This window comes from Canis lupus, chromosome 12 (assembly GCF_003254725.2).
Source record: "Canis lupus dingo isolate Sandy chromosome 12, ASM325472v2, whole genome shotgun sequence".
In the NCBI taxonomy this organism is placed as follows: Eukaryota; Metazoa; Chordata; class Mammalia; order Carnivora; family Canidae; genus Canis; species Canis lupus.
The window spans coordinates 58,294,685-58,322,236 of record NC_064254.1 but is presented as its reverse complement, the minus strand read 5'-3'; the positions used below and the strand labels follow the sequence as shown (position 1 = coordinate 58,322,236).

At 38.3% G+C, this 27,552-nt stretch overlaps 1 protein-coding gene and 1 long non-coding RNA gene across 6 annotated transcripts in view; one reads left to right on the top strand and one right to left on the bottom strand.

Annotated features, from left to right (window-relative positions):
* Positions 1-818: 818 nt before the first annotated feature.
* MCHR2 (melanin concentrating hormone receptor 2) lies at positions 819-27,104 on the top strand. The gene is given in 6 exon segments (XM_025444399.3): positions 819-1,022; positions 8,890-9,099; positions 14,111-14,305; positions 16,217-16,336; positions 24,979-25,250; positions 25,253-27,104. Coding segments are annotated over 6 exon segments (1,017 nt in total). The 5' UTR covers positions 819-840; the 3' UTR covers positions 25,291-27,104.
* Positions 10,508-27,552, bottom strand: part of LOC112658452 (uncharacterized) — a 74,900-nt gene continuing 57,855 nt past the window's right edge. The window contains exons 3-6 of one of the 5 annotated variants that reach the window (XR_004804219.2): positions 25,608-25,665; positions 15,927-16,124; positions 15,012-15,157; positions 10,508-14,678 (exon numbers count right to left, since the gene is read on the bottom strand). This is a non-coding gene — a long non-coding RNA (uncharacterized LOC112658452). The other 4 variants (XR_004804220.2, XR_004804218.2, XR_004804217.2 and 1 more) reach the window with 4 other exon arrangements.

The window sequence follows — 27,552 nt, the reverse complement described above, 5'->3', positions numbered from 1 at the left end:
TACTTGTTTTTCTAAGCACACTTTTCCTGTTGCCATAATTATACTTTGTACGTGATACCATACTAGCTACAGCACCTTTTCCTTCCTGCATTATCCTTTATTGAGCTCTTTTTTTTAATGCATCCATTTCTCTTTTTTTTAAGAGAGACAAGACTGGGAGCAGAAAAAAGAGGGAGAGAAAGAATCTTAAGCAGGCTCCATGCCCAGTGTGGAGCCTGACACAAGGCTCGATTTCATGACCCTGAGATCATGACCTGAGCCACAATCAAAAGTCAAACGCTCAATCTACTGAGCACACAGGCACCCCTACTGAGATAACTCTTATTCATCCTTTAAGATAGTCTGGGAATCATCTCAGGAAGTCTTATTGCATTCCATTCCTAAATAATTAGAGTTGGTGTCCTCATGCACTTTATTACAGACAGAGAAGATATATTTAACAACCTAAGTATTGCAGGAGTACTAGTCACACAGACCAATAAGAACAGATGCCAGCTGTAAACAATCCGTGCCAACACATACTGAGTAAGTATCAGCAATGTTCAAAGAATGTACTACATTAAGGTATGATAACATATTCTTATTATCAGTACACTGTTCTATAATTTACTGTTTACATATCTCCTCTGGTAATCTGTGTGGTCATTGTGGACAGGGAGCAGTCGTATTCACCTGGAATCTTATGTTGCATGGATTACTGGTGCAAAGAAAACCTCAATAAACATTTTTTTGAATTAAAGAAAAGCTATGTTCATGGAACTGCCTCAAAAATTCATTAAATTCATTAAATAAATTATTATTTATTCCTTCACAGCTTTAACCACTAGAAGTTCATGAACAATGTATTCACTTCACTCATCCTGTTGGAACACCTCTGCTGAACCTTTGAACAAATCCTGCAATAAAGAGTTTGCTTATCACACCCTCAGCATTTTAGATACAATCATCCTCCCTTCTATGATTGGGATTATCTGTTCAATGGGGCTAGTTGGCAACATCCTCATTGTATTCACTATAATAAGGTAAGAGCTTCTTATCTTTTCCATAATTTAGGCACATCTTATACTCACTAAATGAATCCCTTTCCCTTTATATAATTTTTCTTAATGAAATTGGTTTGGGAAATATTTGGCTAAGATAATTAAAGGAGATTCTATAGATTATTTGCATCATGTATTAAGTAAAATCTAAGTTGCAAAACTCAAAATGAAAAGACCCAAGCCAATGTGTACTGCTGGGTTAGTGAATTTTTATAGCAGTCATCCTCAATCTTAGCTTCATTATCAGATCACCTGAGGAGCTTTCAAAACTCCTAATACATAGTTTCATCTAAATAATTCAGAATCTCTAGAGGTGGAACCTAGGCATGGAGCAAAACTGCAATGCAACCATTTTATTTTCTGGCAATAAGAGTTATCCTGTGTATAGCCCACAGATGCTTATACAGCAATAAAGATGAAGTTTTTGTATTTATCAAAACAAAACAAAACTACCCTCATCAGTTGGTGAAAGGGACTATATTGCACTCATTTGGACAAGAGAGAGACTTTACTTATCACTCAAAGTGATAAGTGATCAGGCAGTCACAGATGGGGGCTTAGACCAGCCAGCCCCATGTAGGCCAAACTGAGAGAGATCTGCTCCTGAGCACCTCCTGCCTTTGCTTCACATCTCCCACCTCATTCAGATAATTTCCTATTTCCTCTCAAACCTTGGGCATAAGGCTCAACCTGGAGAATAAGAATAAATTTCTTGCTTCCCATGGGCTTTGATAGATGGATTCAGAGTTGGTGTACATGTGCCCCATCACTGCTTGATATCTTTGCTATCCTGATTATATTCACATTTACTTGTTTTAATCAACATGTTAAATGTTATTATCCTGGTCTCTAATCATGCTTATAACCATCATTAAAGAAAATTTCATCCTTGTTTCTATATAAGAAAACACATTTGAGAGTACTACCTAGTAGGTGTTTTCAGCATTATATTAACATATGACTACAACAATCTTTTGTATAGCACATTATATTTACAAAGCACAGCTGCAAATCATTCAGTCCTCAAAAGAGCAGTACTATTATTATACCCATTTAGAAGAAGAGGCTTAGGAGAGAAAATAACTTGTCCAGCATCACATAACTAGTAAGTGACAATCCTGGCATTGAACTCAAATCCCATGATTGCAAATTCCAGGCTATTTTCTCTACCCTAATAAAAACAAACAAATCATTAAACTAGAAAGACAGTGGATTTACCATGTGGATGGAAGAATTCTCCCAGAAACAATTAAGAGCAAGAGCAGCCCTCAGGATGGTGATGGATGTGACACTCACCATCCCTGAGAAAGCTCGTAACTGGTCACTTTCCCCAAGCGGCTTCTCATCAGCAAGCCTACTTTCAAATTATTATTGTCATTATTCCTGCTGTTCGGTGTAGCATATCAACGGAATTTTTTACACCATCCATAATTGAAGATTTATTTAGTGTATTAGAATTTTACTCTTAATGAATTCAGGCATTTTTTATTGTGTCCTAAAAAGCCATTTGTGAATATCAAGCATACAGTGCGATATTGGTTTCTGGAATATCAAGCATTTTACATTAATTTTTTTAAGTGCTAGAAGTAGTTCAACTCAGTATGTATTACTAAAACCTATTGTAAACCCAGCACCAAAGGTTATGAAAATCCCAAAGAAATGTGGCAGCATCTGACCTAACAAGCTCATAGACGAAAAGATGAGATTTAAACAGATATAATTGAAAAAAAAATACAATACATTAAAAACAATCAAGCAGGGGCAAAAAAAAAAAAAAAAGATGGTTCAAATAATAAGTTCAAGGAAGGGAAACAGAAATAAACAGATATTCTCAGGAAGCCTCAAGGAGACAATAGCTCCAAGTAGAAAGTTAATAGAAACACGAGAATGTTTCTAGCTCTCTCCTTGCCTGTTGCTCCTGCCCATTTCTCTTTCCATCTTTCCCTCATACCCATTGGTATTTTTACTGTCCTCTCCTAGAGGTACATGTAGTGTGTTGCATACCCATAGAGCCTTGGCCCCACTAGAGAGAAATCAAGTTCTCATAATGTGTTGGCCCTGCAGAAATGGTTGCATTTTCTACAGGCAACTTTTTTTTTAAGATAGATTTATTTAATTAATTAATTTATTTATTGATTTATTTATTTATGATAGACACAGAGAGTGAGAGAGAGGCAGAGACACAGGCAGAGGGAGAAGCAGGCTCCATGCCGGGAGCCCGATGCGGGACTCGATCCTGGGACTCCAGGATCGCGCCCCGGGCCAAAGGCAGGCGCCAAACCGCTGAACCACCCAGGGATCCCCTCTACAGGCAACTTTTATATGCAAAGACTTTTCAATATTAGATTTCAGACCGTGACAAGCTGTTGGAGAGATATTTGGGGCCAGAGAAAATTCTCGGCTTCCCTCAAATTACACCGAAAGGTATTAGCCTGATCCTATTAATCTGGAGACAAAGCTGGAAAAAAGAAGAAATATGGAATGTGAACTCTTCCAAAAGTCAATACTGAGCTATAATTCCTAGAAACAAATTCTCAACTTAAAGCAAATAACCATTTAACTGAAAAAGAAAACCTGAGCCATAATACTGACCAACTTATTTGCAATGATTGTGAAAAATCTGTCCTTTCTATCATTACCATTTTCTAGGTAATATGTGAGAAGATATATGTTAATGGAGCATTTAAGATGAATCTTTTAATCTTTCAAAAAACATTTGGGGGCAACTTAATTTTAATTTTTCTTACTAGGACTTTAATATTTTTCTTTGCAAGTTGCTCTCCAAAAATGTATTAGTCTTTCAAAAGCCATTTGAAAGCAAATTAATTTTAATTTATTTTTGGCTTAGAATTTATCTAACACTTTTTTTTTAATTTTTTAAATTTTTAAATTGGCCTCCACAAATTTTAAGTCAATTTATATTAATATTTTCATCATGTCTTGCCATGATCTTTTGTTACTCTCTTAGCAGATGGGTACTTTAATTAAAATATTAAGACTACAGAAAAAATAAGGAGAAATAGATATATTTAAAGGTTTAGGACTGGGGATCCCTCGGTGGCTCAGCAGTTGAGCACCTGCCTTTGGCCCAGGGCGTGATTCTGGAGTCCCGAGATCAAGTCCCACATTGGGCTCCCGGCGTGGAGCCTGCCTCTCCCTCTGCCTATGTCTCTGCCTCTCTCTCTTTCATGAATAAATAAATAAAATCTTAAAAAAAAAAAAGAAAGAAAAGGTTTAGGACTTTCTCGTTTATGATGAATATCTGCCTCAGAAGAGAATGAATAGAACTGAAAGTCAGTAAGATCATTAGCAATTATGGCAAGCAAGCAATAAACTAACTACTGGCTTTGCAAAGGAAGACTAGAAACATGTATTAAAAAATAGGTTTAAGGAAGATGGAGTTTCCAGAAAAAAGAGAGTCTAGGTGGCTATTTGTAAAAGAAGCAATTTGTGCATTAAGGAAGGTAACTATAAAGTAGGGAGGGCAGATCATTACTAGTTTGTCACATGTTAAATTCATAGCTGGTCAAAAGGAAACCAGATTAGGAAACAAAAATGTAGGAGGGAAATTGGGCCAGTTATAACAGAATCATTTCCCCCTTTAATTCCTCAGAGAGAGACTAGTGGACTCAGCCTCATTACACAACTACATTCCACAGTCACAGTGGGCCATGGGAAGCTACTTCCACAAAAGGGAGGACATTCTTCTCCATCAGTCCCCCACTCCCACCTCCTGAACACATTTTCACCTGTCTACTGATAGACAACTTCATGTAGGCAAAGACTCTCTAAGGGATGCCTGTCTCCTGAAAAATAAAAAGTCCTCGTTCTATCATTCTTTGACCTCAACTCCCTGTCAAGTCAATGAATTCAGACTAAATCATGAATTACTGAGACACCTTACTTTTAACCCTCCCAAAGGTATCTACATTTTATAGAGAGATTACAAGAGGGTCGCTGCAATAACCTGAAGGAACATTAGTGACCTAATAGTGGAACACCAGTTACTAACAGACAGGGAGGGGAAATGCTTAGAACAAGTCCTCTTCCTTTTTCCCCACCCAGCTTAAATCATAACTACTGGCTCCCTCTGATCCAGCCCTCAGCCACTCTCAGGAGTGTCAGCCACATGTAAGTTGTTGTTGGTGTATACATACATATAGCCTATGCTTTAGATACTGCAGAAACTTTCAGCCACATTTGTGTACATGAACTGGAAAGTTGTTGAGAGAGCCTCGTTGTGATGGTCCAATACACCTAGACAACTCTGGAATCTAAAGAGATTGAATGCCTTGCCCAAGGACACAAGGAGGGCATAGAAATGAAGATGGGATTCCCTGTTAGGTTCTCTTTCAACTATACTACACTATGTATGTAGAGCAAAGTTGGCAAACATGTCACTTTATCCTAAACTCTCCCATTCATGCCAGTCATCTCTAATCTGTGCAGATGTTTGTTTTGTAAATAGTCCTTGTGTGAAGACTCAGAATTGTTCTTAGCACATTGCTTCACAAAATCACAACTAATCCATTGGAGTTGGCTCACAATAAGAATAGAGATAAATGCCAAACAGAGGCTGGTAAAGCAACTCAGAGATATACAAAAGTAGGAAGCTACTACTGTGTCCTAACCAACACCACCATCTTCCACCCCAACACCACCACCCTTCTCTTGGCCCTGAGCTGGATGGAGAAAAGACCTCAGGAGTCTGAACTGCCTGGTGGGAACTACAGCCATAATGGGATCTGGGACCATAGAATAGAGGCTACAGGATGAAGGTGGAGCCATGGATGGAATGCAGCCACTGGCAGAGATGCTAACAGCAGAAAAAACAAGGAAATGCCCTGGCTTCTCCTCCCTTCCATCCTCCAGCTTGCCTCCAGTAGTGCTTCCTTATTGGCCAAAACCAACCAAAAGCCAGTTGGCAAGGAGACCCAGGAACAAAGCTAGAGAAGAGTGGGAAATGGATCTGAGAGCAAGCTGATCAGCAAAGCAGCCTCCTGCATATGCGGTGTTATATGTTTTTACCAGTTTTATTTAATCCATAGCATATATTGTTACTTCTGACTGCAACATGTAAATACATTTTTTTAAAAATTTTGTCAAAATCAGTTATACTATTAACCAATAGATAAGCATTGTAATCACTTGACATATGATTCCAGCATATTTTTAAACATGTTGAAATAAATTCTTTAAATGTTACATAAATTTATGCTGCATACATAATTGGAACTTTTTTTTACTTAATCAGTATGTTTCCCTTTTGATTAAATATTCTTGACTATGATTTGTAACAACTATGTAATTATTGCAGGGTAATGTGGAATACCATAATTTATCTTATCATTCTTTAAATTAGTGAGCCTTAGATATGGCCATGTTAACCATATGGAAAACATGTTAGCTAAAATGATCACAAGGCTACATTTTTTATTTTAAATGTTTAAGTCAGGAGAGACAGGAATCTAATGAATTCTGGCAACAGAAAATCTAGAGATAAATTAGACCTAAAAAAAGAATGCAAGTTGTATAGGTAGAGATTTTACAATTTTAATTTCTATGCTGTCACTTTTAGTAAAGAAAGCAATAATGAACATAATGTGTTTTTATTGCCCTATTATCTTATGCCCAGATCATTTGCTTCAGAATTCTTTTTCCATAAATAATATCATCTAGAAACACTTTATTTCATTCTTTTTAATTGCCAGTTAATGGTCTGCACTGTCCTCAACAATAGAATTACCATAATTCATTAACACTAAATGATGGGTGTCTGTCTAGAGAAGAGCAAGGGCCATGAATCTAATTGCTGCAATTAGACCCTACGCAACCACTTATGGTTTATATCCCAATTCAAATGGAAATAACATCTGTTTATAGGCTGATTTATGGGGGGGGGGTTTGGTGGTGTTTTTCATGTGGAACTCTTTCTACCTGACCTCTAGGGTCTATTTCTCCCACCCCACTGCTCCTCCCCAACTCCCACTGACAATGGCCTGGATAGGACAGAGGATGAGAGACCAAGGCCAGTCACTTGGCTGTTTTTTTGGTTGACACGATCTTTTCCTCAAATCTCTTCTCATTCTGGGTCTTTCTGATATGAGTCACCAACCTGCTGGGGACAAGGAACCAACATGCTTTATAGTGCATCAACAATGCCCAGAGTGTGGTTGCTGAGTTAAGTACTCAATGGCCGTAACTGCCCCACAATGTGTGCTTGCCAGAGCCTGGGTAAAATATCCTCACCGACTAGTCTCACATGAGGATTCACTGGCTTAGAAATAAAATTCACAGGCTGTAGAATTTTCAGCCAATGAATAATAAAGACACACACTAGCCTCCAAATCACAGAGCAAAGCTCTGTACCGAGTGAACTAATAATTGTGGTATGATCTTAGGGCTAATTTTTATATGCTCTTTAAAGTCTTATTTGTCCTCAGTTCAGATGCCACTTCTGCCAAGAAATCTGCTTCGACTGTCCCCAGGGTAAGGGGCAGAAGCCCCTTTGTGTGCTTCTTGTGCTAGCTCTAGCTTTGTCACTGCACTGCAGTGATTATTTATTTAGACATACCTAGACTACAAGCTCCTTGATGTTACAGTTTATAGATTATTTAGCTTTGCAGCCCCAGAGCACAATATTATGCTTGACATATAACTGGTTTGTTGACAAACAAAATGCTTGCTGAATTAATAGCATCTCCCAGAGAAAGATGTTACCTGTTTATTATTGAATAACCCAACTCCTTGAACATAGGGACCAAATGAATTTTAAATTTCTGCTCTTAGAAAATTCCTTTGCCTAGAGAGAAGAGTGCCATATCTAGATAGCACTGAATTCACTCCTCCCAACAGGAGTCATGAGATCATCCTCTGGGCTCTCTACCAGTTTACTCTTTTCAGATTTCTTCTCTAGATTTCAGAGTCTTAATTTATAGTCTTTGCTATTGGGTTAGATTTTGTTGGAATATTTCTAAATAAAAGTTGAAATTTCTTTAAGAATAACCTGTTAAGATTTGACTTCCACTTCAGTGGGGGAAAAAAGGCATTATACAATGGAAACCATTTGTCTTCCTTGTTCAGCTGTTTTTGGTGCTAGAAATAAGCAAGAACTAAGCTTTTTGCCTGAGCTTAGAGTCGGTATAATTTGTTGCTATGTAGAAACTACCCCCAAAACTTACTGGCTTAAAACAACAAACATTTATTCTCACACCATTTCAAGGGGCGAGAATCTAGGAACAGCTTAGCTGGGTGGTTCTGGCTCCGAGTCTCTTATCAAGTTGCAGTGTCCTCCAAGGCAACAGTCATCTCGGCAGGAGTGGGAGCATCTACTTCCAAAGTAGCTAACTCACAAACCTGGAAGACTGGTGCTTGTTGTTGGCAAGAGGCCTCAGCTCCTCTCCACGTGGACCTCTCCACAAAGTTGCTTGGGTAACCCCTCAAGATGGCAGCTGGCTATCCCAGAGAAAGTGATTCAAGAGAGAGCAAAGAGAAACCCTATAATGCCTTTATGTTCTTATGTCACACATTGTCATTTCTACCATATTCCATTTGTGAAAAGTGGGTTACTAAGATTAGTCACACTCAGAGGGAACTAGGTTCCATCTTTTGAAAGCAGCATCAAAGAATTTGTAGCCATATTTTTAAGCCACCACAGTTAGTTATCAGATGTATAGTTCAAAATGTTTAAATATGCACAAGACTAGGAATTTGTATGTGCATTTGTTTAAGTTTTCCTTTAACTCCCTTTAAAAATCATTTTAACAATTACCAATTTGTAACAGGTGGCATATACTAAAGATGGTACATACTTTGAATATCAATTGTCAGTTTCCTTATTTTCTTTCAGGTCCAGGAAAAAAACCATTCCTGACATTTATATCTGCAACCTGGCTGTGGCTGATCTGGTCCACATCATTGGAATGCCATTTCTTATTCATCAGTGGGCCCGGGGAGGAGAGTGGGTGTTTGGGGGGCCCCTCTGCACCATTATCACATCCCTGGATACCTGCAACCAGTTTGCCTGTAGTGCCATCATGACTGTGATGAGTATAGACAGGTAAGTGAAGAAACTCTGAAATAGCTTAACATAATCCAGAAGTGCTTGTGCTTCCCCACGGTCATCCCAATTTAAGAAATATCGATTCTACTGTGTAACAGCCAAGTTCCTCATTCTTTGCTTGTTTCATCATAGGACTTAAAAATATTTTTTCCAACTTTCATAGAAATTTATTTTTTAATGGAAAACTTAAAACACTAAAATCTCCTTTTGGCAATCATTCTTTTTAACTTTAGTTTTATTTATAATTCACTGCCAGACAAAAATACTTTGAAGTCATGAATGTTGAAAACCAAAATGAGTGCCCCCATCATTCTTACAATGAGAAAGCTGAAGTCCCAAGAAGTGAGGGGCCTTTCTGAAGGCACATGGTGAGTCAGTGGCAAAGCTGAAAACTGAAGTAGGTCTCCTCATTCTGTCCAGAGCAATTTCTGGTATGTTGAATGTCTCAGAGTCCTATCATCACCTAGCAGCTTAAAGGAATCTGGGGACTAGATTTGGGCTCCTGAATAGCTCTGAAGAGATGTTCTAGTACACCCATCGTTATGACTGGTTAATGCAAATGATGCCACTTTACATCATTAAAAATGCATTCGACTGTGACCTGGAATGTGCCACAACCATATTCACCAACTATGTAAGCTAATGTTATTTGAGGAGATGGCAGCAATGGTGGGTACTTGTGGAGCTAGTGGGTGGTGGAGCCCAGTTCAGAACCAGGCTGTCTCTTGACATGGCAGGTTGCTTTCCCAACTACCTCATTACCTGCCTCTTCAGGAAGCAGGCAAATTAGGATATCTCTGCATCATACAGATGGTAGGAACTCCAGACTAGGTTTTAGCAGCATTCCCCAAACAGAAACAAGCCCTAAAGACACAGTAATATGAGTAACAGGAATTATCTCAGAGAACAACCTACTTAGAATCTCCATCCATCTTCTTTTCATCCCTACCCTAGCCCAGCACACTTGACCTCCTTTGCTCTGACCTTTTTCTTTCTCCCTTGCTGCCAATATATCACAGTTTAATTTACTTTGTATATGGATGTGTGTACTGTTTATTGTTCAGCTTCCTCTGCCCCTTAAATGTAAATTCCACAAAGGCAGGGTCTTTGATCACTTATACCAAGTATCTGTGTGACAATGCCTGTCACATGGGTGCTCAAAAAGTACTAATAAATGAATGATTTGACAATCAGTCTTGAGGGCTATGTTAAATTTTCCTGGGTCCAATCCAGGACTTCTCCCTGAACTCTGCCTCTTTTACCCTTCCATGTGTACCCTTGGGGTGGGGAAATGATGAGCAGTTTTTAAAACGAATAAACAAAGGAATAGAGAGGTTCAAAGAAATCATTCACTGAATCATTTTTTTAAAGATTTATTTATTTATTTATGATAGACATAGAGAGAGAGAGGCAGAGACACAGGAGGAGGGAGAAGCAGGCTTCATGCCGGGAGCCCGACGTGGGACTCGATCCCGGGACTCCAGGATCGCACCCTGGGCCAAAGGCAGGCGCTAAACCGCTGAGCCACCCAGGGATCCCTCACTGAATCATTATTATTCAGACATGATGTTTAATGCATTTTTTATAACCTATTGCTTTTCTGTACAAGAATTCTCAAAAAATAGAGTGCGCTTCTTCTCAGTTTATAATTAATACCACATTTTAAAATCAATGTACTATGTAGGTCTGGTTAGTTCAGCTGATGCCAACCAATGCTGACAGTATCTTGAGTGAAGCCTGGTGAGCTTGCCAGCATTCCAATGCAGGGAGAGGGCTCTGCACAGGGCAGCTCCACTGCAAAAAAGCAACCTAAAGTACATATCTTACCAATCATAATCCCACTCTTAGAAATAATAAAAGCTTCTTCATATCCTATACTCTGAAGACAGGAGAGTACTGGTTTTTCTTTAAAGAAGGGAAGTCGTGGGGCAGCCCGGGTGGCTCAGTGGTGTAGCGCCGCCTTCGGCCCAGGTCGTGGTCCTGGAGACCCGGGATCAAGTCGTCAGGCACCCTGCATGGAGCCTGCTTCTCCCTCTGTCTGTGTCTTTACCTCTCTCTCTCTCTCTCTCTCTGTTTCTTTCATGAATAAATAAATGAAATTTTTAAGAATGCTTTTAAAAAAAAGAAGGGAAGTCATATGTCTTCTGTAAACCTCTTACTGAAAATAAAGTGAATAGACCTTGTCTGTGTTGGAACAGACAAACTGTACACATTTCCTAAGGTTCCCGGGTTCTTTTCTGTGAGTATATGTGCTCATGTGTATATGTATCTTATACACCCGAATGTCATTTTTTCAAAAGATTTTTATTTACTTAGAGAGAGAGAGAGAACAGAGGGAGAGGGAGTAGCAGACTCTCTGCTGAACAGAGAGCCTGACCTGGGGCTCCATCCCAGGACCCTGAGATCATGACCTGAGCTAAAGGCAGACACTTAACTGACTGAGCCACCCAGGTGCCCTATGAATGTCATTTTTTTTAAATCGAATGGACACAGTATGCTAAACTTTTACTTTAGTATTAAGACACTTGGGCACTTATCCTTTGCTCGGCCCTCACTCTAGAGGATCCCATCACCAGAGAAAAGTGAAGATTCCGTAAACCTGAATCTTTTCCTCTTCAGCATTTCTTACAGTTCCATCTGTACAAAATGCATAAAACTTCACTATCTGCGATTTGGGGGTTTAAGATTTTATTTCTTTGTTTGGGAGAGGGAAAGCTCAAGCAGGGGGAGCAGCAGAGGGAGTGGGAGAAGCAAGTTCCCTGCTGAGCTGGGACACTGATGCTGGGCTCAATCCCAGGACCCTGGGATCATAACCTGAGCTGAAAGCAGATGACCAAACCACCCAGGTGCCCCAATATCTGCAATTTTGTAAAAAGAAATGGAGTTTTCTTTGCAAGGCCATAACTACGGTATTGGCCATGACCGTGCCATCAGTGATCCTGATTGCTTATACATTTAAGTGGTTTTAATTGCCAGTTTAATAGAACATAAATTTCAAGTGTTTCTGATAATTTTCATTTTTCTTTTTCTGATTAGTAATAACTACAGGTGTGAAATATTTCAATAGGGGGTGCCTACCTCCAAGTCATACCAAAAAAATTATGTAAACATCCAAAATATTAAAAATAAGCCTCCAGATGAAAGCTGCCTAGACTAATTTCATAAATAAATTCTCTAGAATATCAAAAGTAAGTAGAAACCAAATTCCCTATTTAGTTATTCATTCATTAAGCAAATATTTATTGAGTAAGACTACAGGCCAGGAACTACACTGGATACAGGATGATAGAACAGCACTAAGCTGATAGTCAAGGTTCCTGCCTTCGTGGGGCTTCTACTCCCAAGATGTAGATATTAAGTGAAAAGTCACACAGGTAAATGTGTATTTCCAAACAATGATATATACTAGGAAGGAAAAGGAGAGTTCCCCTACAATCTGCATGTAAAGTCATTGGCCATTATAGACAGTGAGTGATCAGGGTAGGCTTTCCTGAGACACAGACTGTTAAATAGAGACTCAACAGAAGAGTAAGATGAATCAGAGGGAGCTTCTGCTCGGCAGAAAGGACAGCATGCACCTGGCCCTGAAAGGGAAGAGACCTTGAAGGAAGGCCAGCAGGGAGACGGGCACAAACGACAGCCTGAGTGACAGGGAGGGACAGGTAGAGAAAGACTTTACAAATAATGGTAAGAATTCTGAATTTTATTTCAAAGGTGCTGGAAAATCATTGAAGGGTTTTCAGATGGGGAAAGGAGAGTGTTAGGATGAGGATTAGAGAAGATTCCCTAATCTCTTTATGCCATGATTCCATCATCCTTTCATCCCAGACAGAATGATGGCTGGGCTGTTGTACAAGTACCACGTCATCTCTTTCCCCAGCAGGGGAAGAGGGCCTTCTCCCCTTAGCCACAGGTAATGAAGGTACAATATGCAGAAGGAGGAGGGGCTGGGGTACCTTGGGCCACAAGTGTCTCCCTGCATGCCAAAGGGTCCCTTAACTAAGTGTCCTTTAAAACGTCCTGTCTCTTATACAAAATTGAAAGAACAGGGACAGGAAATCTTTTAATTTTTATAAATCTTCCTTAAGTAGCTCTATAAAAATTAAATGACCATCAGAACATGTTTTGCATTTATTTAATGTCTGTGATTACTGCCTTGCAACACCTGCAACTCTAGCAAAACTGCACTCTCACAAATACTCTTCCTCTTGGGTTCTAGGTTCTTTCTCACCCTTTAGCTTTCAGTTGGCTCTGAAAAATTCTTCTTGGATTTTCTAGACAACCAAATATATTTGATATGTCAGGACTTCAAGTTTAATTAACGATTTATCCTTTTTTACTGGATCAGAAATGGAAAAAAAAAATGAAAAGAAAGAAAGCCCCTTCCCCTATGAAATCAGCCCATTTCCCCCCTCGGGCATCCAGCCTAAGTTCCCTGAGGATTTTGCGTTGTCTGTACTAGCCACATCTGTTTATCCTCACTGCAACTTCTGTGACCTGAACCTCCAGGAGCTGGTGGCCCCCACCAAAAGGCCATCTGGGCAAAACGTCTGTCCCAGTGGTCCAGAACCTCATCCTCCAGGGGATCCTACTAGCCAGTGCACTGGCCTCCTTCCTGCCTCCCTGTCAGTAAATCCTACTGGAAAGAGGGCCTCTCCCTCCTGGAGGAAACCCCCACTCAGAGACAAAGTTTTCCAGAGCCTAGCCTACATGGGAAGCACCTTCGCAAAGAGAGAGTTTGCACAGGGCAGAGTTTCACTATTATCAGTGTGTTCGTGGAAATGACAGCGATTTCAGTGAGTGGTTTATTCAGACTTGCAGGGTCAAGAGTTGTTTTCTCTACAGGTACCAGCCAGCTCTTAAAAAATATAACTTTCTTTTACCCTGATAGAGGTGTGCTTCAGGGAAGATAATAATACTAATAATTTACTCTTGTCATGAACCTTTCATCCTTGGAGCTCAGTGCTTTTATTGATTGTTCCCAAACCCTTCTTAACTGGCTTTGCAGGTACTTGGCTCTCGTCCAACCATTTCGACTTACAAGTTGGAGAACGAGGTACAAGACCATCCGCATCAATTTGGGCCTTTGGGCAGCTTCCTTCATTCTGGCGCTGCCTGTCTGGGTCTACTCGAAGGTCATCAAATTTAAAGACGGCGTGGAGAGTTGTGCTTTTGATTTAACATCCCCTGACGATGTACTCCGGTAGGTTGTTAAAACTTAAGAAAAATAGAGTTGAATTAAGTTGTGAAGTGCTTCATCCTCCTTGTCAACACGTGAGCAGCGGCACAGAGTGTTCTTGGGGATCCTCTAAGGGGCAGTCTCCCTGCTTAGTTTCCTGCTTTGCACAATCAGGTTGGTAGCTTGATTTTAAGGGGAAGGTAACCTTTAGAAACAGATCTGGAGTTTAATTATGTAGCCTCAGTGGACACAAACATATTTAAATATGGATTTTAAAGATCCATGGCAACCAGACACAACCAAATAAAGGGGGGGCAAAATTTCCAACAAGGCCTGGGAGTTACCAAGACTCAAGCCCTATCAGCATGCCACTGGAGTTTGGTTGAATGATGTCCCCCTGCAAAAAAAAAGATCTACTCAAGTCCTAATTCTCAGTACCTGTGAATGTGACCTTATTTAGAAATAGGGTCTTTGCAGATAACACATGCACTTTGCAGATAAGTTAAATGAGGTCATGCTGGATTACAGCCGGCCCCAAATCAGGGATTGATGCCCTGATGAGGAGAGTGAGAACTGAAGGGACACAAAGAGGAGGGTGCCTGAGGAGACAGAGGCAGAGACAGGGTGATGAGTCTACAAGCAAAATAACACCAAGGATTGCCTGAAACCAGCAGAGTCAAGGAGAAAGGCACAGAGCAGATTCTCCCTCAGAACCTCCAAAAGGACCAACCTTGCCAACACCTTAGTTTCAGTTCTTACTCCAGAATGGAAACAATAAATTTCTGTTGTTTTAAGCCATTGGGTTTGTGGTAATTTGTTATAGTAGCTCTCAGTAACTAACGCAGCAGCCAACATAGGGATTTCTCACATTTTAATCTGAAAAGAAAAATTAAGTCAAAAATTTTATTTGAAATTTTGAACATAGCATTAGAGTCTATGACTAAAATTTTTTCCTGGCTTACTAAGAGTCACGTATTGTGTAAGATGTTTTTTTGCATATATTATCTCCAGTCAATCTGGAAGATTCCTTTTTCTCATCCACCACTTATTAAATGGATGAGTCAGTTTTGCCTCATGTAGTCACAGCCCAAGAGGGATGATGGTAGAGGCCCCGGCAAGGCTCCAATTCCAGTAACGAAAATCTCCAGAGGACTGCAACATCAGTAGGATTGATTGTTTATTCATTATTTCGCCCATCAGCAATGGCTGCACCCACAGACCAAATCCACCTGCCAATCTAATGGTGAAATGATATTTATTCACTAGTACAGTAATTAATCACTGATACATTAATATGGACCCCAACATATCTGAAAGAGGAGCATAACCTGGTGACTGTAGGACTTCAGTCTTTGCCAAAGAAATAACAAGGATTCACTGTTTTGCACCAGTAGCTGCTTCTGCTATTTTTGGTTGGTTATCATAAAGGATATTCTGAGGCTCAAGGGTTGATCTCCCCAGAGGACTTTATGGAGAACTGAGATTGGAAGCACTTTTGGAGCCCTTCTGGTCCCAGGTGCTCTCTCTCTCTCTCTCTCTGCCACCCTGTCTGCACCTACCCAATGTGGGCTGTCTTCTTTTGCCAATGCCAAGGTTCTTCCAGGAAGGAGGATACCTGGCATCTGTGCAGAAACGGAGTTCTTACCTGAGAATTTCCCCTGGGGGAGCACCGACGAAGAGACTGGCTCATTTCACAACAGGCCTTTGGAGAGGCCAGCTGGAGCCTTGATTACAAATGTGGACTGTGCAGCTCAATTGTCCATCTGGGTTCAAATCCCACCTCTGCTACTTACTAGCTGGGCAAGCCACTTAATCCCACTGTGTCTTAGTTTTATCTCAGGCCCTGAAAAATTAGAGAATCATGCCTCATAAATTGTAAACGACAGTTCCTGACCTTGTGAATATGACAGTCATATCTTCTCTCTCATTTTACAGGTATACACTTTATTTGACGATAACAACTTTTTTTTTCCCTTTGCCTTTGATTTTGGTGTGCTATATTTTAATTTTATGCTATACTTGGGAGATGTATCAACAGAATAAAGATGCAAGATGGTAAGTGTTTACCCTATTTTATTTTATTTGTTGAAAGAACAATTCAGAAATCCTAAGACATCTACAATAGAAATTTAAACAACAATCACTTGAAACATACCACATTTAGACATATGGGCATTAATGTCTACATGAGCAATTTCTGAAAACAGGACATGTTCTGAAGCAGCTATTTGAGATCTCTCAGTGATAAATGTTCCAATCACTGAGGTAATGGTTTCATAAAAATGTAAACAGAACTCAAGATGCTATTTAAAGAATACTTTTATATTTTTCATCAACAATGGTATTTAAATGTTTTATTTGTACACTTTGCAGAGTTGTGTACATATGTAAATATCTTAGATGCTGAATATAACTCTCTAATTTTTGTGTTTTAATTTTTTAATTTTGAGAATAGGGATCTCATTAATATTTGAATACTTAGGACAAGATTAATTAGGACTAAATAAAACCAAAGATTTACCCTAAGACAAAAGATTTGGGAAAAACCTTTATGAATAAATCTAGATTATTTTCCAGGGGGACCAGAGTGGCTTAGCTGGTTAAGCATCCAACACTTGACAGTGGCTCAGGTCATGGTCTCAGGGTCAGGAGATGGAGCCCTGCCTAGCTCCATGCTCAGTTGAAGGGTGGGGGTTGGGGTGTCTGAAGATTCTCTCTCCCCCTCTGCCCTTCTCTCCTGTGTACTTTCTCTCTCTCCCTCTAAAAATAAATAAATCTTTTTAAAAAATCATTTCTACTTGAAATTGTCTATACCAAATTGAGTCAGTGAATACATAACATGGTAGATTTTAAAAATATTATTAAAATCTGTCTTTAGAATAGATTACTGTATGTTTTAGACAGACAAAATCACTAGATTTCCCACACATAACCCCCTCTTAATTAATCCCCTCCTAATCCCCTTCACCTCCTTCACCCATTCCCCCTACCTACATTCCTGCTGGCAACCACTAGTTTCTTCTCTATATTTAAAAGTCTATTTTTTTGTCTTTTTTTTTTTTTTTGCCTTGTTCATTTGCTTTGTTTCTTCCAGCTACAAATGAAAGCATATGGTTATTTTTCCATTTCTGACTGACTTAATTCCCTCAGCACTATACTCTCTAGCTCAATTCATGTTGCAAATGGCAAGATTTTCCTCTTTTTATGGCTGAGTAGTATTCCATCACATGTATAAATCACACATTTTTTATTCATGTCTATCAGTGAACCTTGGAGTTGCTTCCATATCTTGGCTATTATAAATAATACTGCAATGAACAAAGGGTAACATATATCTTTTTCAAATTAGTGTTTTTGTATTTTGGGGGTAAATACCCAGTAGCACATTACTGGATCGTATGGTAATTCTATTTTTAATTTTTTAAGGAACCTCTGTACTGCTTCCAGTGGCTGCACCAGTTCACATTCCCTCCAACAGTGCAAGAGGATTCCTGTTCTCCACAACCTGACCAACACTTGTTTTTTCTGTTTTTTAGCCATTTCTGACATGTATGAGGTGATATCTCACTGTGGTTTTGAAATGCACTTCCCTGATGATGAGTGATGTTAAGCATCTTTTCATGTGTCTGTTGGCCATCTGTATGTCTTCTTTGGAGAAATATCTTCTGCCCAATTTTTAATTGGAGTATTTGGTTTTTTGGTGGTGAGTTAAATAAGTTCTTTATATATTTTGGATACTAACCCTTTATCACATATCTCACTTGAAAATATGACAACCCATTTAGTAGGTTGTCTTTTTGTTTTGTTGATAGTTTCCTTTGCTGTGAAGAGATTTTTATTTTGATGTAGTCCCAACAGTTTATTTTTGCTTTTGCTTCCCTTGCCTCAGGAAACCTATCTAGAAAAATGTTGCCAGGGCTGATGTCAGAGAAATTACAGTCTATGCTCTCTTCTGGGATTTTTATGATCTCAGATCTCACATTTAGGTCCTTAAGCCATTTTGAGTTTATTTTGGTGCTTGTTGTGAGAAAGTGGTTCAGTTTCCCAACACCATTTGTTGAAGAGAATGTCTTTTTCCCATTGCATATTCTTGTCTCCTTTGTCAAAGATTAACTGATCGTGTATATAATTGTGGGGTTAACTCTGGGCTCTCTATTCTGTTCCATTATTCTACGTGTCTATTTTTTGTGCCTCTACCAGACTGTTTTGATTACTACATTTCTGTAGTATGTTTTGAAATCTGGAATTGTGATACCTCCAGGGTTGTTCTTTTTCCAAGATTGCTTTGGCTATTTGGGGCCTTTTGGGGTCCCATACAAATTTTAGGATTATTTATTCTAGTTCTGTGGGAAAAAAATGCTATTGGTATTTTGATAAGGATTGCATTAAATCTGTAGATTGTTTTGAGTAGTATGGACATTTTAACAATATTGGTTCTCCCAATCCATGAGCATGGAATATCTTTCCATTTGTTTGTGGTATCTTCAATTTCTTTCATCAGTGTTTTATTGTTTTCAGAGTACAGATCTTTCATCTCATTGGTTAAGTTTATTCCTAGGCATATTATTAATTGTGGTGCAGTTGTAAATGGGATTGTTACCTTAATTTCTCTTTCTAGCTACTTCATTCTTAGTGTATAGCAATGAAAACGGATTTTTATATATTGATTTGTATCCCACAACCTTACTGAATTCATTTATCAGTTCTGGTAGATTTTTTAGTGGGGTCTTCAGGGTTTTCTAAATATACTATTATGTATCTGCATGATAGTGAAAAGTTTTACTTCTTTTCAATTTAGATGCTTAGTATATCTTTTTGTTGTCTGATTGCTGTGGCTAAGAATTCCAGTACTATGTTTATTAAAAGCAGTGAGAGAGAATATCCTTGCTGTTTTTGCCCGTTAAGTATGATGTTAGCTGTGGGTTTTTCATAAAAGGCCTTTATGATTTGTGAATATTGAACCACCTTTGCAACCCAGGAATAATCACATTTAATTGTAGGTGAATGATTTTCATGTATTGTTGGATTGGTTTGTTAATATTTTGTTGAGGATTTTGCATCTATGTTCATCAGAGATATTGGCTTATCATTTTTTTTTTTTTTTTGTAGGGTCTATCTGGTTTTGGTATCAGGGTAATGCTGACCTCATAGAATGAATCTGGGAGCTTTCCTTCCTCCTCTTTTTTTTTTTTTTTTTTTTTGGAATAGGTTGAGAATAGGTATTAATTCTTCTTTAAATGTTTGTTACAATTGACCTGTGAAGCCATCTGGTCCTGGACTTTCATTTGTTGGGAGTTTTTCAATTACTGATTCAATTTCATTGCTGCCTAGCAATGAAATCTGTTCAAGATTGATCTATAATCAATCTGCTCAAGTTTTCTATTTATTCCTGATTAAATTTTGGGAAATTATGTTTCTAGGAATTTATTCATTTCTTCTAGGTTGTCCAATTTGTTGGCATATAATATTTCACAATATTTTCTTATGGTCCTTTCTATTTCTATAGTGTTGGTTGTTATTTCTTCTCTTCCTGAATTTATCTGAGTCTCCTCTCTCTTTTTTTTTTTTAAATGAGTCTGGCTAAAGTTTTATCAATTTTGTTGATCTCCTCACAGAACCAGTTCCTGGTTTCATTGATCTCTTCTATTGTGGGTGTTTTTGTTAGTTTCTCTTTCATTTAGTCTGCTCTAATATTTACTATTTCTTTCCTTCTACTGTTTTTTTTTTTTTAAGATTTTATTTATTCATGAGAGACACACACACACACACAGAGAGAGAGAGAGAGAGAGAGAGAGAGAGGCAGAGACACAGGCAGAGGAAGAAGCAGGCTCCACACAGGGAGCTTGACGTGGGACTTGATCCCCGGTCTCCAGGATCACACCCTGGGCCGAAATGGCACTAAACTGCTGAGCCACCCGGGCTTCCCTGGTTTTGAGTTCTGTTTGTTCTTGTTCTACTGTTTTATGTATAAAAAATAGGATGTTTCTTTGAGATTGTTCTTTCTTCTTGAAGTAAGCCTATATAACTATAAGCTTCCCTCACAGAACAACTTTTGCTGCATCCCAAGGATATGGGACAATTGTGTTATCATTTTCATTTGTGTCCATATTTTTTTATTTCCTCTTGGTTTTTTGATTGAACCATTCATTATTTGGTAACATTTTATTTAACCTCGATGTATTTGTGTTCTTCCTAGACTTTTTCTTGTGTCTAATTTCTAGCTTCATAGCATATGGTCAGAAAAAGATGCATGATATGATTTCAATCTTTTTTAATTTGTTAAGACTTGTTTTGTGGCCTAACTTGTGATCTATTCTGGAGAATGTCCCATGTGCACTTGAAGGAATGTGTATTCCACTCTTTTAAAATGGAATGTTCTGAATATATCTGTTAGATCTGTCCGTTCCAATGTGTCATTCAAGGCCACTGTTTGCTTGTTGATTTTTCTATCCGATCTATCCACTGATGTAAGTGGAGTGTTAAAGTCTCCTACTATTAGTGTATTACTATCAATTACTTCATTTTTGTTTATAGCTGCTTTATGTATTTGGATTTTCCCATATTGGTTCCATAAATATTTACAATTGTTATATGTTCTTGTTGGATTGTTCTCTTTATAATTATGTCATATCCTTTGCCTCTTGTTACAATCTTTTTTTTTTAAAGTTTTTTTGTCTGATATAAGTAATGTTACCCCAGCTTTGTTTTTTACTTCCATTTGCATGCTAAATGTTTTTCTATCCCTTCACTTTCAATCTGCATGTGCCTTTAGGAATGAATTAAGACTTTGGTATGCAACATATAGATAGGTCCATTCAATCACCTTATCTTTAGAGCATTTAGTCCATTTACATTTAAAGTAATTATTGATAAATATGTACTTATTGTCATTTTTAAAGTTATTTTAAGGTTGCTTTTGTAGTTCTTCTTTGTTCCTTTCTTCTCTTACTCTCTTCTCTCAGTTTGATGGCTTTGTTTTGTGATATACCTGGATTCCTTTCTCTATATATTTTGTGTATCTATTTGTGGTTATCATTAGGTTATATGTAACATCTTATATATAGCAGTCTGTATTAAGTTGATGGTCTCAAGTTTGAACTCATTCTAAAAGCACTAAATGTTTACTCCCCTCCCCCCAATATTTTAGGTATATGGTGTTATATTTTACATCTTTCTATTTTGTGAATCCCTGGGCTGCTTTTATAGACATTTTTGCTACTTTTATGCTTTCTACTTTTTTTAATACCTGTTTATGGTCTTTCCTTTCCACTCAAGGAATCCCTTTTAATATTTATGAGGTTTAGAGATGATGAATTTCTTAACTTTTGTTGGTCTGGGGAACTCCTTTATCTCTCTTTCTATTCTGAATGATAGCCTTGCTGAATAGAGAGCATTCTTGGTTGCAGGGATTTTTTCTTTTAGTACTTTGAATATATTATGTCACTCTCTTCCTCCCTACAAAATCAACTGGAAGTTTTATGGGGTGTCCCTTCTATGTAAATATTTTATTTTCTCTTGCTGCTTTTAAAATTCTCTATCAGTTTTTTGCCATTTTAATTATTATATGTCTTGGTGTGGATCTCCTTGGGTTGATTTTATTGGGACCTCTCTGTGCCTCCTGGATCTGCATGTTTTTTTCCTTCCTCAGATTAGGGAAGTTTTTAGCTATTATTTCTTCAAATAAATTTTCTGCCCACTTTTTCTTTCAATTCTCCTTGTAGGATCCCTGTGATGCAAGTTTTTTATGCTTGATTGTGTCATGAGTTAAGGGTAATCTATTCTCATTTTTTCCCCTCTCTCCTGTTCAGCTTGATTGTTTTCCATTATTCTGTCTTCTAGGTCACTGATCCATTCTTCTGCTTCCTCTATTTTACTGTTCTGTATTAACTTTGGCAGCACACATGCCTCTATTCTACTATTAATTCCCTCTAGTATATTTTTAATTTCAGTAATTTCTCAAGTCCAGTAAGTATCTTTATGACCATTACTTTAAATTCTCTATCAGGCATATTACTTATATCCATTTCATTTGTCTCTCTTGCTGTAATTTTGTCCTGTTCTTTCATCTGGGGCCCATTCCTCTGGTCCTCATCTTGTCTAACCCCGTGTCTGTTTCTATATGTTAGGAAACTGAGCTGTATCTTCTGCTTTTGAAAGTAGTAGCCTTATGAAGAAAAGGCTCTACAGTCCTCTGCGGTGCAATGTTCATTGTTCACCAGAACCTGGCACTTCAGGGATGTCTCCTATACATGTTGCATGTGCCTTACTATTATAGCTGAACTGCATTTGTCTTCAGTCCAGTCATCGGCAATGGCTCTCTATGCCTGTTGTAGGCAGGGTTTGGTTCCTGTGTTGTTAATGGATCAATATGGGGCTGCCCTGGTCTTGAGTTGGGTCAAACCAGGCATCTGGAGCAGCTATAGTCGCACTGAACTGTAGGGCACTCTCCCTGTGTTGTCCCCAGAGAAGCTTTCATTGTTGGTCAGGGCCTGCAATCAGGCCAGACTTCTGCCCTGGGGCCATTACTGGGACCACAGTGGAACTGGTGTGGGTGGTTATCTTCCCTTCTCCCCAGGGCAAGAGTTACTTTGGAGTGCTGTTGACCACTATCCAAGATATATGCACACTGCCAAGCTTGTGGCACTGTTTTGCATGGGCTTCAGCCAAAGGTATATTGGAGAATACAGATCCAGAGAATGTGACGTTGGCAAGATTTGCATAGTTCTGCTCTGGGAGGGGACATGTAGCCACTTTTGAGGCTACCAAGGGCATGTTGGAGAGTTCTGAGGAGAGCAGGAAGGGTAGGGCACACTGTGTGCAAGCCAAGTAAAGAGTGTTTATACTGGTTCCCTAGGTGTCCATGTATCTAGGCCGGAGGGCAAGGGAGAGAAATGGCACTCCCAGCTCTTTTATTCTTGGAGAAGTCTCCTAATAATTTCTGCTCCTCCTGCAAATGTTCTGAGATTAGTAAATAAATCTTCCCACAAACTCCAGGCATTTTTCAAAATCCTGCTTTTATTCTTTATCTCCAAGGGATGGTTTGTTGTGCTGTCTCCTTAAGGGTGGGAACTCAGTTTCCTATTATGCTCTGGCTCTCCCAGAGCTGACCCTGATGACTTTTAAAGTTCCAGGTGTTAAGCCTCACTGACTGCAAAACTTGTGAAGTTAAGCCCTTCTGGTTTTAAAGCCAAATGTTGTGAAGATTCATCTTCCAAGTGCAAGTCCTCCCCTGTTTGGGGTACCTGGTGTAGGGTCTGCTCCTTTGCCTTCATCATGCTTAGATCTTCCTGCCCTCCAGAAAACAGTCTCACATATCAGTTTGGTGCATGACTGCATCTTTGTCCTTCCAACCATTTTGATGTGCCTGCCCTCCTCTCTCTGATTAACCATGGAGAGTCTGTTCTGCCAGTCTTTGGATCATTTTCTGGACTATTTACACTAATGTGGGTGTTATCTAGGTGTATCCATGGAATGAGGTGAGTTTAGGATTCTCCTAACCCATCATCTTCCCTAGAAGTCAAATAGGTGATCAACTTGTCCATGAGCCAAAATTCATAGCAAACTCTAATGCCAAAGGTATAGGTGTTCTACTGACCCATGATATTTTTTCTCACTTAGCTTCTTGAAATTCTTTGGAAATATTGCACCCCTAAAGGGTGGTCTGTTTAGAATGGAAAAGGGAAGCAGCCACAGTTATATAGAAAAATAATTTAGCTTCTAAATGTATTATAGGCAGCTGAGCTGGTGAAACAGTTGAAATGGAATCATATGGAACATTAAGAAACTGACAGGTGGAAAGGATGCTTGAGCCCTTTTAGGATAGTTCACTAAAGCAGATCACTGTGTTCCCAGCACTTTTCTCAGAAATGCAAAGAGCATCTTATGAAACAGAGCTCACACTGTCTAGTTATCCCTCAAAATGGAAGAAGTTTGAGGAATGATGGTGTCTACTCTGATAAACTGCAGAGCAATCACCTTACAATGACTTTCCGCTGCCACGCTGTTTTTTAATATATATATATATATATTATTCCCTAGGGTGTCCCTGCTTCAACTGTGTCCCTAGGACATTTCTATTGAATGTCTAAATATAACGTGATAAAACTTGGGAATTTTAAAACATTTATTTTGGAATAATTTTAAATTAATAGAAGAGTTACATTAACAGTAGAGAAAGTTCCTATATACTCCTCACTTCGTTTCTCCATTAATACCTTACCTTACCATGATACAATTTTCAAAGCAAAGAAAATGGCATTGGTACATTACTACCTACTAAACTCTATCCCTTATTGTGTTCCAATTTTTTGGAAATTGGTATCCCAATTTTTCTATTAAAGTCCTCTTTCTGGTCTAGGATTCAATGCAGAATACTATATTGCCTTTGGTTGTCATGTCTCCTCAGTCTCCTCTGGTCTATGACAGTTTCTACTCTTCTCTTATTTTTCATGACCTAAAGAGTATTAAGGAATACTAGTTAGGTATCCTGTAGAATGTTTCCAATCTGAATTTTTCTGATATTGTATCACAATTAGACTGTAGTTATGTGCTTTGGGGAAAAATCAGTTCTCATCACAACATATCAAGGGGCACATGGTAACTGCATTACATCTCTGTTGATGAAAGTTCTAGAAAATCATTGCCCCATAATTTCTATGGTTGTTTATGTTCTGTCTATCTTAATATTTCCTTTATAGTTACAATCCCAGTGTTCCAAAAGAGAGAGTGATGAAGCTGACAAAGATGGTGCTGGTGCTGGTGGCGGTCTTTATCCTAAGTGCTGCCCCCTACCACGTGATACAACTGGTGAACTTAAAGATGCAGCAGCCCACACTGGCCTTCCATGTAGGCTATTATCTCTCCATCTGTTTCAGCTATGCCAGCAGCAGCATTAACCCTTTCCTCTACATCATGCTGAGTGGAAATTTCCGGAAACGCCTACCTCAAGTACAAAGGAGAGTGACTGAGAAATCAACAATATAGAAAATACCTTGAAATCGAGCTTTTAGGAGAGTACATGGATCACCAAAAGTAGATAGGCTTGTCTATGTTATTGATATTATTAGAAAGGGCCAGTGAAACAGTGTGCTTGTGTCTATCCTTCCTGTGTACTTTTGACTCTTAGTAGCATGGAACAGAATTATAACCATTCGAATGCAATGAGTTTAATATGCTAACTTTAGTAAGATGTAAAATACTTGTCTGCACTGGAAGCAAGGGATGGATAGTCTGAGATACCTAAGCTCCATGGCTATGGATATTATTTCAGCATACTGTAACTATCATTGATAAAAAGGCCATCCATGACTATTGATTGAAAACTCACCAAGGAATCTGGCTTTGCCATCCATACTTTGCTCACTGCAATAGTACTCTTGAGGTGTCTAGAAAGAGAACACCTTACAATGAGGTCTGAAATTTGGCCATTTTTTATCTACAAAATTTTGTATAATCCAATCTAATGCCTTCAATAATCAACTCCACCTGTTACCATAACAGTTATCATGTACTGAACATATGCAATATGTAAGATTACATGTAACAAACTCATGAGGTATTACCTCAGTTTACTTAGCCTCAGAAAGGTTAAGTGGTAGGCTTGATCCTGCAAAACTACATAAGAGCTGGGCTAAATCCAGGTCTGCCTGTTTCTGTCCTTTGAAACTACCACCTTGGCAACCTGTACCGATCATACTACAGAGGGTCAAATAATTTGGGGGGTTGCTTTCTTCTACAACCCCATAAGGAAAGAACTAATGTCTGTAAAAATTTAGTTGATGATTTAAACATATCCTTTTGTATTTAGCTTTGTTCTCATGCTTACAAATTATAGAAACAAGCATCTACATTTTAATAATAGTATTCTTCAGGTTGTTAAGCATCCAATCAGATACATTCTCTTTGGGTACAGTATATGTTTGTTCAAGGGTACAAAAAGTAATACCCCTTAAATTTGTATATGTTAATTATATCTATTTTTCCTCTTTGAGCTTATAGGAAATATGCACTTTGTAAAGAAAGAAAAGAAAGAAATGCTTTTAAAGCCTGTATTCTCAACAAAGGTTAAAACACTGTTATTTTGTTTGTGGATGAAATCTATAAATCCATCTCCATCATCTAAATCATAAAATCACTTGCTCCATGGATGTCTTAAACTGATTTTTAAACTACCCTTTACATAAAGGAGTCACAGAGACCAGCTTTTTTTAACAACCTAATGTTCATTTTTATAACTCAACTGTCAGCACACATGACTTTTAACCCAATGTGTTTGGTTCTCGATCTTTTAAAGACTATTTTGAAACAAGGTAATATATAAATGAATATCTGGATTTAAGATCATGTAAACAACATGAGACTGATATAGGTTACCTCTGAGATATTTTAGTTCTGTAAGTTCTGTAACTGAGCTCTACAGAGCTAGACCCAGAGCCTACATGCTCCTTTACAATTTCAGAAGAAGCTATGTCATGGCTACAGTTCCAGAGGCTTTCCTTCTTACTTTCCTAAGGTGCAGTAGAGTCAGGGTTCAGTGAGTAGCCCTGACATCTGAAGACCCAACACCATGGGACATAAACAGATGTTGCCATTTGGTAACTGAAAAACAGTTGAAGAGTTTACCTCCATTGTCTTTTTTAACACAGAAAATATTATTTTAAAGACTTAAATAATTTTAAAACAACAGACATTTTTCTAAAGCATTTCCAATAGGCCTCAAGTAATTCCAATATATAAATTAATTTGTGATTTAATTTATAAAGAGTTGTAAAGAACTTTAGCATTTAATCAAAGTACAAAATAAAAAGGATGACTATTAAAATCCTTTCTGGGCCTCTATATATGGTTTTTCTATACATAAGTGTATATACACACACAGATGCAAATTCGTTGAGATGATTTGATAAAGACTGTGTACATGTTTACTTTTAAGACAAATTAATGATCAGTTTCCCATATCTAATTAATACTTGGGTATTTATCATTATTTACAATCATATTCCTCCTCTATGCCTATCCAATTTTAGGTACCTCATTTAAATTTTGACCAATTAATACAAATCAATGAATAATGCTTGTATATTTACTTATTTCTGGCTAGTAGCTTGTATTTGCAAGACTTTCTTATATAAAGGATTTCATATTTCCTTAATATAGCTTCTCCTGAGCAAAGCTTAAAGAGTTCAGAATTAGTAAAATGTGTCCTAAATATGGCTAATAGTCAAAAGGCAATATCACACCAGATTCTCAGAAATCTGGGCACTTATATTATA